This window comes from Miniopterus schreibersii, assembly GCF_964146895.1.
Source record: "Miniopterus schreibersii genome assembly, chromosome: 6".
NCBI classification, from domain to species: Eukaryota; Metazoa; Chordata; class Mammalia; order Chiroptera; family Miniopteridae; genus Miniopterus; species Miniopterus schreibersii.
Genome location: NC_138107.1, coordinates 6,140,806 through 6,155,689, shown reverse-complemented (window position 1 = coordinate 6,155,689; position 14,884 = coordinate 6,140,806). Strand labels below are relative to the sequence as shown.

At 58.0% G+C, this 14,884-nt stretch overlaps 1 protein-coding gene across 2 annotated transcripts in view; it reads left to right on the top strand.

Annotated features, from left to right (window-relative positions):
- The window catches only part of GRM4 (glutamate metabotropic receptor 4), a gene marked incomplete at its 5' end in the record, with an annotated part of 99,340 nt that overhangs the window by 82,485 nt on the left and 1,971 nt on the right, over window positions 1–14,884 (top strand). The window contains 3 exons of one of the 2 annotated variants that reach the window (XM_081141619.1): window positions 2,313–3,248; window positions 9,436–9,682; window positions 13,056–13,152. In XM_081141619.1, the coding sequence (XP_080997745.1) occupies window positions 2,313–3,248; window positions 9,436–9,682; window positions 13,056–13,152 (1,280 nt within the window). The remainder of the gene's footprint in view (window positions 1–2,312; window positions 3,249–9,435; window positions 9,683–13,055; window positions 13,153–14,884) is intronic. The other variant, XM_081141618.1, reaches the window with a different exon arrangement.

Genomic DNA, 14,884 nt, shown 5'->3' with positions numbered 1-14,884 from the left:
AGTGTTTTTAGAGAGAAAGGACCTGTATTCATTCTCCAAGGAAATGCTTGTGGACTTGGTTCGCACCTTGCAAAGTGAAGGGGTGAGTGGTGCTCGGGTGGGCACAATGTGACATCTAGATGGACCAGAGAGGCTCCAAAGGCCCAGGTCCACGTCTGGCCCCTGCCATGCTTGCTCTGCATCCTGGAAGAGCCGCATCCTTTCCCACTGTCCCTCTGGCAATTATCTTTTCTGATGACAAGCCCCTGGAGCTCTTCAGAGCAGTTTCTGCCCATGATCTCACTTAGCCTGCCCATCTTCTAAGTCAGAGGAGAGATCTCAGGAAACCTAGCCCAAGGGGCATTCCAAGGGCCGCACAGCACGGTGGGCCAGAGCTCATTGCTATGGTGATGCTCCTTGGGTTACTGAGCAGAAACAGACAGACAGACAGAACAGGGAGGTGGGAGAACTTGGCAATGTGGGACAATGCCCTACACGGAGCCATGCCTCATTTTGGTGTGGCAGTGGGGGCTGTGACTCAGTTCCTCGTAGCAGCAGCTAATCCTTGCTGAGCGCCTGCTGTGCACAGCTCCTGTTCTAAGCACATGGTCTCACTGTGCGGACAACAGCCCATGAGGCAGGCAGGCAGGCATGGGATTACCCCATGCTACAGGCAGGGTAAGTGACGGTCCCCTCCCCAGGAACACGAGGCCCCTCCACCAGCATACCTTACCCACTTTCTCCTTGAAGCTCACTTTTGGCTGTGCTGTGGGGGCCACAGAGCAAGCAAGGCTCAGGGCACCGTGGAGGAGGCCTCTTCTGGCCTGTGTCCGGACCTCACTTCTATAGGTTCCACAGACATTCATGGCCCCCTGCTGAGTGGCAGCCCTATCTGGGGGCTGGACATGCAGCAGGGAAGCAAACATGAAGACCCTGCCCTTGTGCGGCTGATGTTCTGGTGAAATCAAAGAATTTCCATGATGACTTCTAAGTAGAAACCACCCTAAGAAACAAAGGGCAGAGTGGCTTCATATCTGCTGTCACTGGAACAGATAGAAAACAAAGGCTCAGAGAAGTTGAAGTGTTTCCTCAAGGGCACACAGCCAGCAAACAGCAGAACTGTGATCCTGGGGCTTGACCATATTCACTGCTCTTTCCACTACAGCCAGAATTTTCCAGAACACTCACCACCACCCCGTGTCCTCTGGGGAAAGGTCCATCCCCTGCAGTCTCCCAGCCCTGGTACAGGATTGTCCTGCCTCGTCATTCCGGCAGGACACTGGCACTGGTCATTGCTGTGTACTTTAGCTACTAGGGGACCACACAGCCCTGTCATGCCCAGAGCCACTGGGCAAGGTTCTTCCTCATGGTTTTCCTCCCACCTGCCATGAAAGCCTTGGATTCCCCACCCCACCTTGTCCATCAGCCCTGAAACCACCCCCACCCCCCTCACCTGCTGGTTTTTCTACAGGAGGAAGCACCTGGCATATGCATGTCCCAGTCCAGGCAGGCCCACTGCTGTCTAAGTATCAGCTCTTCCTTAAACATAGAACAGGCACTTTGAATACGGCTCCCAAGCATGGTCAACTCCCTTTGCCCAGTGCCTGGAGCTCTTCAGGGGCCTCTTGTTTATGTTCTGGACTTTTGTAACAACTGTAGTGAGTGCCCACACTCCTGTGGCTCCCTCGCTCACAGTGATTTGCCTTAGAGATGTAGAATGGTGACTAGCACTAGTTTAGAGCGAGATGTAAACCCTAACCCTGGGCACACAGTGCGTGTCCTGGGAGTAAACCTTTGTTCGTTGCTCTATGCTGACCCCCAGCTCCCTGTGCCTCCTGGAGGAGGCCCCGTGGCTGAGCCATAGGCAACACTTCTCCACTCCAATGAGCACCCAAGTCTCTTGGGGGGGGGTCTCATGAAAACTCAGACTCTGAGTCAGTGGGTCTGGGGTGGGCCAGAGTTTCACTTTTCCAACAAGCTTCTGGGTGTTGCCACTGCTGCTGGTCTGGGGCAACTATTGAGTAGCCAGGCCTCCTAAGCATGCCCTGCTGCATGCCTCTAGGCTGTTGCTGCTGCTCTCTGAGCTGTCTCCCCATACAACCCTGGGAATTTTGCACTCAATCAGGATTCCCCATAGGTTGGTGTATCTGAATCGGGAGCAACTTGTATAAATCCAGCTGTTGGTTTCAGCAGGTCTGGGGGGCCCAGGCAGCTGGATTTGTAGCTAACTAAGTGGGTGATTCAGGTGTGGGACTACAGGGTGCCAGCCAGTGGGGTGGCCCAGGGCACTGGGGCATGTCCTGAGGCCTGTTCCTCCACGATGTCATTGCCAGATAGAGCGGATGCTCTGGCCAGGGAGTGGGCAGCAGCTGCCCCGTTCCATCTGCAGCCTGCCCTGCCAGCCAGGAGAGCGGAAGAAGACAGTGAAGGGCATGCCCTGCTGCTGGCACTGCGAGCCTTGCACTGGGTACCAGTACCAGGTGGACCGCTACACCTGCAAGACGTGTCCCTATGACATGAGGCCCACGGAGAACCGCACTGGCTGCCGGCCCATCCCCATTATCAAGCTGGAATGGGCCTCACCTTGGGCCGTGCTGCCCCTCTTCCTGGCTGTGGTGGGCATCGCAGCCACGCTTTTCGTGGTGGTCACCTTCGTGCGCTACAACGACACCCCCATTGTCAAGGCCTCGGGCCGCGAGCTGAGCTACGTGCTGCTGGCGGGCATCTTCCTGTGCTATGCCACCACCTTCCTCATGATTGCGGAGCCCGACCTGGGGACCTGTTCTTTGCGCCGTATCTTCCTGGGGCTCGGCATGAGCATCAGCTACGCAGCCCTGCTCACCAAGACCAACCGCATCTACCGCATCTTTGAGCAGGGCAAGCGGTCGGTCAGCGCCCCGCGGTTCATCAGCCCCGCCTCGCAGCTGGCCATCACCTTCAGCCTCATCTCGCTACAGCTGCTGGGCATCTGCGTGTGGTTTGTGGTGGACCCCTCCCACTCAGTGGTGGACTTCCAGGACCAGCGGACGCTCGATCCACGCTTTGCCAGGGGCGTGCTCAAGTGCGACATCTCGGACCTGTCGCTTATCTGCCTGCTGGGCTACAGCATGCTACTCATGGTCACGTGCACGGTGTATGCCATCAAGACGCGCGGCGTGCCCGAGACCTTCAACGAGGCCAAGCCCATCGGCTTCACCATGTACACCACCTGCATTGTCTGGCTGGCCTTCATTCCCATTTTCTTTGGCACCTCACAATCGGCAGACAAGGTGAGTGGGGGGCTGGGTCTGAGGGTGGGGGGTGAGGGAAGAGAGTAGGGAGCAGCCTGGGGAGCTGGCTGGCCTCCCACTCTGCTTGGAAGTACCTTTTTTCATGCTTCATTCTGTCTTCCCTCCATTGTGAGTTTTTTCTCCAGGTCCTGGGATTTCTCTCCTCTCTCCTCTCTCTTTTCCTACCTCCTCTCCCCTTTCGCTCTGTCTCATCTCCCCTCTGCTCTCTCTCCTTCCTCCTCCCTCCCTTCCCCCTTTCTAGCCTCCTCCCCTTTTCTCTCTTCTTCCCCTCTCTTCTCTATGAGCCTGGGAGGCTGCACCGTCCTTCATTCATCATTCTTTTCTAGAGTCTCCCTGTTACCTCTCTCTCTGCTCAGCCCTGCCTTCCTGTCTGTCCACTCCTCTTGTCTTCCTCACAGGATCCCCATGGGTCCCTGAGGTGGGAGATGTATTAGGCACTCTCTCGCCTCTCCCAGCCCCAAGCTGCCCTGAAGCCCAGGAGCTGGGGCCTGGCAATGTCAGCCCAGGGCCCTTTCCTCCAGCGCCCCCTGCTGGCTCTGTAGGCCACCCTGGACACACCCCAAGGGCCCCACAGTCTCTGCCCATGTCCCAGCACAGCATTGCCTGGGTTCTGGGGGATTATCTTGAAGAATTAGGTGTCAGTGAAGTAGAGGCCAGAGATATGGAAGATGGTGGGGACCCCAGCTCCTGGTCTGAGCTCTGTGTTTAACTGTGGGGTCCTGGGCAAGCCAGCTGGCCTCTGCCTCAGTTTCTTCATCTGTGGATTAGGGCCATGATCCTTCCTCTGCGTCCTTATAGGTGTTGTAACAGTCATATGATGTGGTGGGTGGAGAAGCAGTTCACCTGCTGTATGGGTCTGGGACTGAGGAGAGTGGTGGGGACAGGGCGGATGGTGTAGGGCCCAGTGGCTGTGGGAATGCTGTTGGCTTTTGCTGTGAGTGAGAAGGGAGTGCTGTGGGACTGTGAGCTGTGAGGGAGGTGCTGTGACGTAGGTTTAAAAGGATCCTTCTGGCTGCTGGGTGGGGCCCTGAGGAGGCAAGTGAGGATCAAGACACCCTGTGAGGAGGTTGCTGAGTGATCCCCACAGAGGCTGCGCAGCAGGCTGGCAAGGAGGGGGGATTCTGATGTCTCTATGGTGGGGCTGGCCGGTTTCTGATGTATCGCATGTGTGTGGGACACGCAGAAGAGGCAAGGATGACTTTGTGGCTTTTGGTGTGAGGATGGGAAGGAAGGGGTGTTGTGCACTAAGGAGATGACAGAGGAGCCGGTGTGGGGTCCCTTGGGTGTGCTAAGTTTGGGATGCCCGTTAGATGTCCGAGTGCAGCTGTTGAGTCAATGGCTGAATAGATGAATCTGTAGTTCAGGGGCCAGGGCCAGGCTGGGGATGTAACCGGGAGAGCCATCAGCCCGTGGATGGCATTAGAGCTGTGAGCCTGGGTGTGAGCTCTGGGGGAGGCTTGGCTTTCAGCAAGGCTGCCGCCAAAGTCCTGACAGATAGGTGCTTGTCATATGCCAGGTGTCTTACCTAATGATTAGCACGTCTCACAATAGCATGTGAGGGTAGATATCCCATCTCCATTTATACATTAGGACATGGAGGTACAGAGAGGCAAAGTGACTTGTCTAAGGCCACACAGCACATAGGTGGCAGAGCTGGACATCACCCTACTCTGTCTAACTCAGGAACCCTCAGTCCAGTTCGTGATGCCCCCTGCAGCTCCCCGCCTAGGGTGGGTGCCCACTTTTTCTCCAGCAGCTCCTCAAGGAGGAGCTACACCTCTACTCCGAGTACCTTGGAGCAGCTCAGGGAAGGCCCTGAGTGCCCTGAGGTCTGAGACTAGCCTGGCTCCAGGCTGTCCCACATACCTGAGCCAGAGCAGCCACCAGGCCTAACTTGTGCTGAGACCCAGGTCTCCAGCTCCCACCAGGCCTGCGGGAGGCCCTCCCTGCTGAGGGCAGGTGCAGGCGGAGACCCCACGCCCTGTAGCGCTGGGGGGCCCACAGAGCCAGCAGGGGTGGGCGCCCCACACTCCAGGAAGCTGGCAGCTTGAGGAATGACCCTCAGTAATACCAGGAGGCCCCTCCCAACACCTCCTGAGAGAGTAGAGGTGCCTTGCTGGAGGCTGACAGCATGGTGGGTAAGCCCCTTGCTGTGCCTTCTGTAATTTCTTCAGACTCCCTGCCTGCACCCGCTCCCATGGTGTCTCTGCCACCTCCAGGTATCAGACCCTCCCACCTCCAGATTCTGGGGCCCAGCCCTCCAGCATCTCTACAGGTGACCCCACCTGCCTCTGATTTCTCCCTTTTTAGGAGGCTTCCCTCAGTACTGACTATGAAAAGGAGCCTATGAGAGGATCTCTTCTGAGGCCCAGAGAGGAGCAGGGCCTTGCCCCAGGTCACACAGCAGGCTGGCCACCAACCTGTGCCCATAAGACCCAGCTCTACCCCCAATGGCATGGGGCATGGACTGTGCCCCTCCTTCTCTGGGCTGCTGCATGAGGAGGGGTGGAGGAGATGAGCTCTGAAGTCCCTGCCTGTTCAGACCACCAGGCTTCTTAGAGGCTCAGACAACCCTGGGGCCTTATATGTGCTGTCAGGTCGTAGCTACAAAATGCTCCAGTGGGAGCTGCAGGCCTGGCTGCCATGTGTGTGTGAGTGTGTGTATGTACACATTGAGTGGGATGCACCCAGGGGTTCCTGGCTGCTGGTGTGTGGTGTATGGGTATGCAGATTGTGTGCCAATGTGTGTAAGTGGAGTGTGTGCAGGTGTATGTGTGTGTGTTCAGGTGTGTGTGCAGATGTGTGAATGCATATTTTTAAATATGCATACCCAACTCTGTACCCAGGTACATGAAGGGTACATGTGTGAGCCCAGGTGTGTCTGAGTCAGGTGTGAGTGCGTGGTTTTGAGTTCAGGTGTGTGCGTGAATGCAGAGATGCAGTATATGGGTGTGTGTGCTTGTGGGCATGCGTGTGTACAAGCCCACTTGCAGGTGCTCTGCTGCACCGGTTCCCCCAGGGTGCAGGCGCTGGTGCAGGTGGAGCTGGCTGTACCGCTCTGGTGAGCAGGCGGGGGTTTCCCAGCATTAGCCAGGATCTCCAGGGCTTATCACCATGGCCAGCACTTTACCTGAGCCCCTGAGCCGACCAGAGCAGGGCTTCTGCACCATGTGGGGTTACTGCTCAGTCAGGCTTGGCCCGGAGCTGCGGGGGCCAGGCAGGTTGTGGGGAAGTTCGTCTGGTGTGTGCAGATCTGAGGATCCCAGTATCCACAGGGCTGGTCTGGACAGGAGTACAGGGCAGGCGAAAGTCCTCAGGACCCCCCAACCAGGGCCCCTCACATTCTGTACCCGCCAAGCCTCATACAAAAACAAGAAAGCATCACCCACAGCCAAGTAGCTCCTCTCTGTGCCCTTTGTCCCACCCCAAGGTGACCTCTCTCCTCCCTTATGATCCCCAGTCCTGATAGCCTCCTTCCCTCTGGAGAGCACTGACTTGTGAGGCTTCATGCAGGATTCCTTACAGAAGATGGAGCAGAGCACAGCAGGGGCCTGACCAAAGAGGGGGGGGGGGGGGGCGGGAATGGAGCCGTTCAGACACCTCTGGGATGGATGGGAGAGAAGGGGGCCTCTCACTCTGCCTGGTTTTAAGACCTGCCTCTGTGCCAGGGCCCCTTTTCTGTAGGAGTGCCTGCTGGTTCTAGAGGTTCTAGAGGCCCACTGCTTCTCTGGTAGGGTCAACATGCTACCACCTCCTGTTGACAGTGTGCACCTTCACACGGGGGCTCCACAGCAGTGCCCGAGCCAGTGGTGGGGTGGGAATCCCAGACCCTGGGGCAAAGAGGGGGACAGGGGATGCATAACCCCACTTCTGCTGTACACATGGTGGCCACCCCAGCCTGTGAGGGCGGGGACCTGGCAGATGGGCAGTGCTTTGCTCAGGTTTGCTCAGTTTACATCCCTCCTTGTATTTTGTTTACCAAAAGGCTGGAAAGCAGACTAGGACAAAACTCCAAGGGCTGAGCCACTCCTGTGCTCACGGCTGGCTCCAGAGTTTTCAGGACCCAGCACAAAATGAAAACGAAGGGCCCTTGTTCAAAAGTTATTGAGGATTCAAGACGGCCGCAGGCATGAAACCAAACATGGGCTCCTCTAAGCACAGGCACCTGTGTGGCTGCCCAGGCCACATGCCCATGTTGCTGACTCTGTTTGTGTTAGTGGAGGGCTCAGCAGCCACACTGGGTCAGGACAGAGTGTGATTGGGAACCCAGACCCCCGGCCCAACACAGGTCTACGTCCACTGCAAGGCTCACCCTGCCCAGAGACGGGGCCTCTACTCTGTCCCACCAACTCCATATGGGCCCAACTGTACCCCCCCATAACAAGGTGGGGGCAAATGGCCTAAGATAGATATCTGACCTGGAAACATGGTTCTTATACTCAAGACCCCCCAGTGTGAAAGGAAAGAGCCCCTCCCCTCAGAGAACCACCTTCTAATGAGGGAGACACACCTCACCCCCAGGGCACTCCCAGTCCAGTGGGGAAGACCCAGGACTGTTCTTGATTATCCCCGGACCTCCATTGTTCCTCCAAGGGGCTGTTGTGATTCTCTGGAGCCTCACCCCCTTCTCTCCTTCCCCCTGGCCACCAGCCCCCTCCCACTGGCTTGTTAGGACTTCTCCCCGTCCTTGCTGGAAGACAGCTCCATGCATGGGTGACAGTGGGCTGCGTGTGAGGACTGGAGAAGGGCTGGCTGTGTGGGCAGGGGTGTGTGCTCAAGGGGGACAGTGGACATGGAACAGCCTCTTCTCACTCTCAGCCTCCTTCCCCATGTGCCACGCAGATTTCATGTGGCTTCTCAGCCTGCGCTGGGGAGTAGCCTCATGGTTTGAGTAAAGTAAGCACTTTCATCCCATTGCACTGATAAGAAAACTGAGGTCCAGAGAGGGATGAGGCTTCTCCAGGGTAACTCAGCTCTTTCCTCTCACACCCTCTCTCAAAGGTAGGAAACTCTGGGAAGGGTGGCTGGAATGAAGGCCTTCAGATTCGGTTCGTGAGGTATTTATGGAGAGGGGCAGAGATGGGGAGGATCATGAAAACACAAAGACCTGCCCCTAGGGGCTACTAGAGGAAGCCAGTGCCCCGGGGACCCCAGGAAGTGAGTTCAGACCCATGATGTCCACTGCTGGGTTAGGTGCAAGGAATGAAGGGTGTCATGGGCAGTTGGGTAGAGCTGGGGTCAGGGAAAGCTTCCTGGAAGAGGTGGCACATCAGCCAGGACCCAGGGAGGGCGCCCAGGCCCAGAAGCAGCAGATTTAGGGAACGGAGCATCCTGCTTCCCCATGCCCAGACCTGGGGACCATAGCCTGGGCCTCCCCAGGCTTCACCCTGGCTGAGGGTGACCAGAGGGACAGTTGAGGCCTGGGGGACCGGGAGGGAGGGGATCCCAGCTGGGGGCGGTGGGAATTGTCAGGCCCTGCCTGGAAGGCCCCACTATTGAAGAATGAATTATCTGACACCCAGATTAATGGAGTTTCATTTTGCTAAACATCTGTCACTGTTAGTGCTGGCGAGCAAGCGTGAAATGAGCTCGGAGTATGCTGCTACTGCCGCGTGGCGCCGGACGCCATGGCTCCCAGGCCAGGGGCCTGCTCTGCACAGGGTGGCACGTGGGGGGCAGCCACTGGATGGGGGGCCTGGTTGAGGGGCCCGCGTAGCCACTGGGAGCGACTCAAGGCACCGACAGGAGTTCATCCCACTCCCAGTCCTGTGCAGGGGCTGCTCCTGAGGAGGGTCAGCGGTGGTCCCATCGGGCCCTCCTCGGGCTGCCTCCTCCAGGCAGCGTGCAACACCGGGAGCCACCTCTAAGAGCTTAGCTGTACCGAACATTGTGTACCTGCTTTTACCATTTGTCAGTCTTGCACCCTCACAAGGGCCCTGGGAGGTAAGCACAGTGCTGTAATCGCCACGCCTGTATTGCCGGTGAGGAAACTGAGGCACAGGACGGGGCCTGCCCAGGATCACAGAGCTAGCAGCGGTGGGGGCAAGGTTAGGGTCCAGGGGCCGGTCTGCAGTCCCAGCTCTGTGCCATGCTTGCTCCAGCCTGGCACAGGGCTGCCCCCTGCCCGCTGGCCGGGCGGGGCGCGCTGACCCCTCTCCGCCCCCAGCTGTACATCCAGACGACCACGCTGACGGTGTCGGTGAGCCTGAGCGCCTCGGTGTCGCTGGGGATGCTCTACCTGCCCAAGGTCTACACCATCCTCTTCCACCCGGAGCAGAACGTGCCCAAGCGCAAGCGCAGCCTCAAAGCCGTCGTCACCGCCGCCGCCATGTCCAACAAGTTCACGCAGAAGGGCGGCTTCCGGCCCAACGGCGAGGCCAAGTCCGAGCTCTGCGAGGGCCTGGACGCCCCAGGTGAGCGCCCGGCCCCGCCCCTCCCTCCGACCTGCCGGCCCCGCCCCCTCCGCGGACCTGCCGGCCCCGCCCCCTCCGCGGACCTGCCGGCCCCGCCCCCTGCCCTCCGACCTGCCGGCCCCGCCCCCTCCGACCTGCCGGCCCCGCCCCTCCCTGGGGAGGGCCAGCCCTCTCCCAGCCAGCCCGGCTGTACTGGGGCCCTGGAGAGCCCGGGCTGCAGGCTAGTCCTGTTGGCCCTGCCACCCTGGGGGGCTGCAGGCTAGTCCCGTTGGCCCTGCTCCTGGGAACCGGGAGCCTCCAGGCCCCCCCATGCCCGCCCTGGCCGCCCCTTCCAGGCCTCTGCCCTACCTAGAGGGAGCTGTAGGGGGCCTGATTCCTGCACTGTGATGTGAGCCCCCAGATTTCTCTCCCTGGTGCCCACATCTGGGCCTGTGACCTTCAGTCCCTCTGGGAGAAGCAGTGGTGTAGATGGTGCTGCTCTCTGGCCCTTTGGGAACCTGGGAGCCATGGCCCTGGCATCAGCCCCGCCACCCCCTAGCAGGGCCCCAGAAATGGGGACTTGGGACATGGGCACTGATGAGTAGGTGAGAGGTGGGGTGGGGCAGCGGGCCTCAGAGGCCAAAGTTCTCAGGTGGCAGAGTGGCCCCAGGGGTTGTCCAAGGAGGCCTCATTTGTAGAGGGTCCTTTGAGGGGACCAGGGGAGTGAAGGGGGCAGGGAACTTAGCATCTAGGGGACAGGTCCCTCAGGCTGGTTAAGGCGTGCACATAGGAGGGAGCAGGGCTGCCATCTTTGCCAACTTCCCTGGTGCCCTGCATTCAGCCCTGTGTGAGGAGAAGAGATGGAGGGGGAGAGGGCAGGGCAGGTGAGAGACAGGCTCAGGGGACCAGGGAACTGTTTCCTGAACCCTGTGTGCCACACCTGTCAGGTACCAGTTTTCATCCGTGCAGCAATCTTGAAAGATTGGTATTTTTGTCATCTGTATAATACGGAGGAGGAAGGAGAGGCACAGCAAAGCAAGGGGTGACCCAGGTCACATAGCCAGCAGGTGGCAGGGCCGGACATGACCTCCCGTTGTCCCTGCCGCCCACTGTCTCCTGGGACAGCCTCCACCTGTGGGGCTCGGGGTCCCATGGGCCTTGCTTCAGCTGCTTCAGGGTAGGAGGGTTGAGGGGTCGCTGTGGTCACCCTGCCCCACTGTAGACCTTGGCTCCCTCGCTGGACGCCCTGTAAAATGGCCATATGGCTTTAATGGCCGCTCCTTCTGCCTCCCCATCACTGAAAGTCTTGCGGGCATCAGATCCTGGTGGGACCTGAGAGTGGGCATCTGCTTCCTCCTTCTGGTCCTGGGGGAAAGGCCAAAGGGGACAGTGCTGATGGCAGCAGGAGGGACATGGGCTAGACAACAGGGAGGCCCGGAGCACAGGCTCCAGAGAGGAGCCCTTGTCATCCACCAAGAGATCAGGGGAAACAGGAGATTTTCCCTCCCAGTGTGCCTGGGCTGGGCCAGCACTTCTCACAGGGTCCCTGCCTCAGGGCTCCGGTGAAGCATAGTCCCCTCCCTTCTCAGCACAGGTCCACGTGCTGAGGGAATATCGAGTGGGGAAAGTCCCTTCCTACATCCAAACCGGACTTTTCACTTGAGTGATCTTCGCAGCAGTCCTGTGAGGCCTGATTAGGGCTGCAGGTTTGATCCCCAGCTGATGCTCAGAGAGGGTGAGCGACTCTCCTGAAGTCACACAGCAAGGTGGTGGCTGGCTGGCCGTACATAGTGTCTTTCCCTTGACCCTGACTTCATATGGTCTCCTTGTCTCTGGGGTCCCCATTCTCTGTTGAGCAGTATACTTGGCTTCTGAAGTGCCCCCTCCTTGACTGACACCCCTGATGACTATGTTGGCACCACCACCCTCCACCAAATGACCTCTGGTTCTCTCCAGTCCTGCTCCTCCCAGGGCGCCAGCTTCCCTGCACCTAAAGCCCTGGAATTCCCTTCAGATGCCACCTGGGCCTCCATTCTGAGATGGGGAAGAGCAGTGTCCTCAGAACTCCCCACCCCTGGCCTTTCGTGTCTACCCAAATGCAGCCCCTAACCAGGCCCTCTGTCCTAAGCAGGGACCGTCCCTGCTCCTGCTCCACAATCCTGACTGTCCTGTCCCTCCAGGCCATACGCTGCTGGTGCAGGAACAGCTCTGTCAATCAGTTCTGCTCCTGGGCTATTGAGAGTGAGAGTGACACTCATGATGCTGTGACAAGCTAGGGGACCAGAAAGGGCAGGCCTTCACAGAGAGCTGTGATCGCACCTCACTGATATTGCCTCTGCCTCTGCTCAGGCTGGTCACTTGGGGACAGAGGTCAGTCAGCCCCCACCCCTAACGTGCTCCCAGCTCTCTGCTTCCTGCAAGGAAAGGATGAGAGCTGCCCACTCACCCCTACCCCGTAGTGAGGGTCAGAGTCTGGGCCCCCCCACCCCCCACTCAGCTCAGTGACAACAGGGGCCATAGACGCACCAGGCAGGAGCCAGGTGATTAATTCCGGGGACAGCCAGACTGAGGCAATGTGAGCGGGAGGAGTGGGGAGGTGTCACTCCTGTAGAGCAGGGACATTTTTCACTCTGTCACTGGCAGGCCACGTATCTTTAAACAAACAACAGAATAAATAATTTAGGGGCCCATGGCAGTCAGATTGGGTGCAGTGACATGGGGGCGGCAATGGGGTTGTCAGCTCAGCCTGCCCCTGCACAGCTAATTGTTATCTGAGGTGGCGAGCCTGAAAAACAGCAGCAACAGCCTGTCACCAGCAAGGGATGGATGGGCTCAGGCCCTCTGCCCACACCCCTTGTCCCTTCCGCCACCCTGAGGATGCTACTGGAGAGTCCCACCTCCCCCCACATCACTGTAGTATTTCTGCCCTGCCCCTTTGCCCGTTGTTCTGCAAGGTTTAACGAGTGTTTCCATTCGCCCTGTGGCTGAGAGCCAGCTGAGGGTTATCGCCCCATTTTACAAGTGAGGGGATTGAGGCTCCCGGCAGTTCAGTTTGTTGGAAGGGCCACATGGCAGGTGCTGAGATCCCCGTACTGGTGAGGGTACGACTGGACCCCAAGTCTCCTGACTCCTGCCCAGACTCTTCTGTTTGTTCCTTATGGTTAGCTCCTGGCCGCCCTCCCCCCGGACAAATCATTGCTCCCATTTTCCTGATGGTGAGACTGAGGCTTCACGGAAGGACTTGGGTCCCTGAGGACTGAGTGCACTTCCAGGTTCTGGAAGCCATGGGTGGGCTTTTCTATTGGAGAGAGCTCTGGTTTTAGAGGGACAGCAGGGCCTGCCTGTCCCTCAGCTCCTGGCCACTTTCTCTTACCCCACCTCCCTTGGCCCACAGCTGCCCCAGGCTCCCATTTTCCTGCAGTCAGTGGAGACCATGCTGCTGCTGTGAGGTTCTCCTTCCCCTTGAGCCAGGAGCTGCTGGCAGTATACAGGTTCGGAAACAATTTTATTGGTTCACCCAGGGGGTGATGTAGCCCTGGGAAGCTGATGCCCCCCAGCTGGCCTGCGGGGTGTGATTCAGAGCTGGCTGCTGGCTCTTTTTCTGCCAGTGAGGGATAGGGTTGGGTGGACATGTGGGGGTGGGGGTTCCCCTCAGGAAAAGAAGTCTAGGGAAAAAGGGCCACCCCTCTGTGTTACAGGCAGGGAAGGAGCAGCCAGAGGTCCCAGAGGGAGCTTAAGGCTGTCTCCAGAGCGCTGATCTTCTAGTCCCCCCACCTACCTCCCTTTCAGCAGCTCGGCCATCTTGGGGTCCCAGCCTCTAGTCCCTCAGCTTCCTTCTCCAAGTGAGCCTCGCCCAGGTCCCCTTCTGAATTCTGCTTCATTAAAACTGACCCATCCCATGGTGCTTCCTTTCTTCTGGTCACCCAGCACCCTGGAGCCGTGTGGGCCATTTTACAAGTGAAGGTGGAAATTCTTTGTACACTACAGGGTCTGTGCTTTGTTCTTATTCTCTTCCTGGATATCATGGGCACCATTTCCTTCCATTAGCACCTGTCTGAGTGGCACCTAAAACTTGAAACTCCCCTGGGATTGCCCAGCCTAGTGATTGTTCATCTGCTTTAACATTTCTGCTGACAGGAACCCCAACTACTACTTAAGGACACCCACTCTACTCTCTGCTCTGGCCAGGAGGAAGTTCTTCCTTCAGCTGATACTTGGGCGTCCCCACTGGTCCTTGGTGTGCCCCTCTGCTCACCCCACCCCAACACTGCTTCTTCCCACACTCGATGGACCCCCAAAAGTGGGACACAGCAATTCTGTCTGTAACAGTGGGCTTCCAGTTACCCTGATATGATGAAGGGGCCCCTAAACAGTGGCTCAATCAGACAATGCTTGTTTCTGTCTGATGTGATAGTATACATGGTAGCAGGAGTGGGGGACCCAGGTTCCTTCCATCTTGTTGCTCCATCAGCTCTGAGAGGATTATCCTCAGGCTGAGGCTGGTTGCTTTCTATGTCTGTTCTGTCCATGGAAAGCAAAAGAGAGGAGGCACAGGGGAAACCACCGATTTTAATCAAATGACATGGAAGTTGCACATAGCGGTTCTACGCGCATGTCAGCAGGAATGTTGTCATGCAGGGCCACATTTTGCTGCAAGGGAGGCTGGGCAATGTAGTCCTTAACTTTGGCAGTCGTGAGCCCAATGAAAAACTGGAAAGAGGATTGAGGTGACAGTGTGCAGCCCACCACACTGCTCCCCTCAAATGTCCTTTTCTCTAGGCTAGATGCCCCCGGCTAAGCCTTGCAGGTGTACCTCCTTTTCTGAGCTGACAGGATCCTGATGGAGGGTCATGGCAGCTTTATGACAAACGACACCATGATTTTCTCCCATCCAGCCTCCTCTGCAGAAGCAAATCAGCTCCCACCCCAGGCAGAGATTTTGCCCTTGGTTACTCTCCACTGGGCTGTCCCCCAGGCAATGGAGGGAGACCCTGACCCTGGCAGGACAGGACAAAACTAAGGACCTGGCCAGGCTCCTCACCCCTCTGGCCTCAGTTCCTCATTTTTCAAATGGAGGTGACACTTATCTGGCCTCCTCATAGGGTGCTGTGAGGTCTGAGCCCTGGAGAAGTGCTCACACTGCCTATGACAGCTGATGTCACCTACAAAGGCTGTGGCTGGGAAATAGGGGCTACCCAGATATGCGACTCCTGTCCCAGGGGT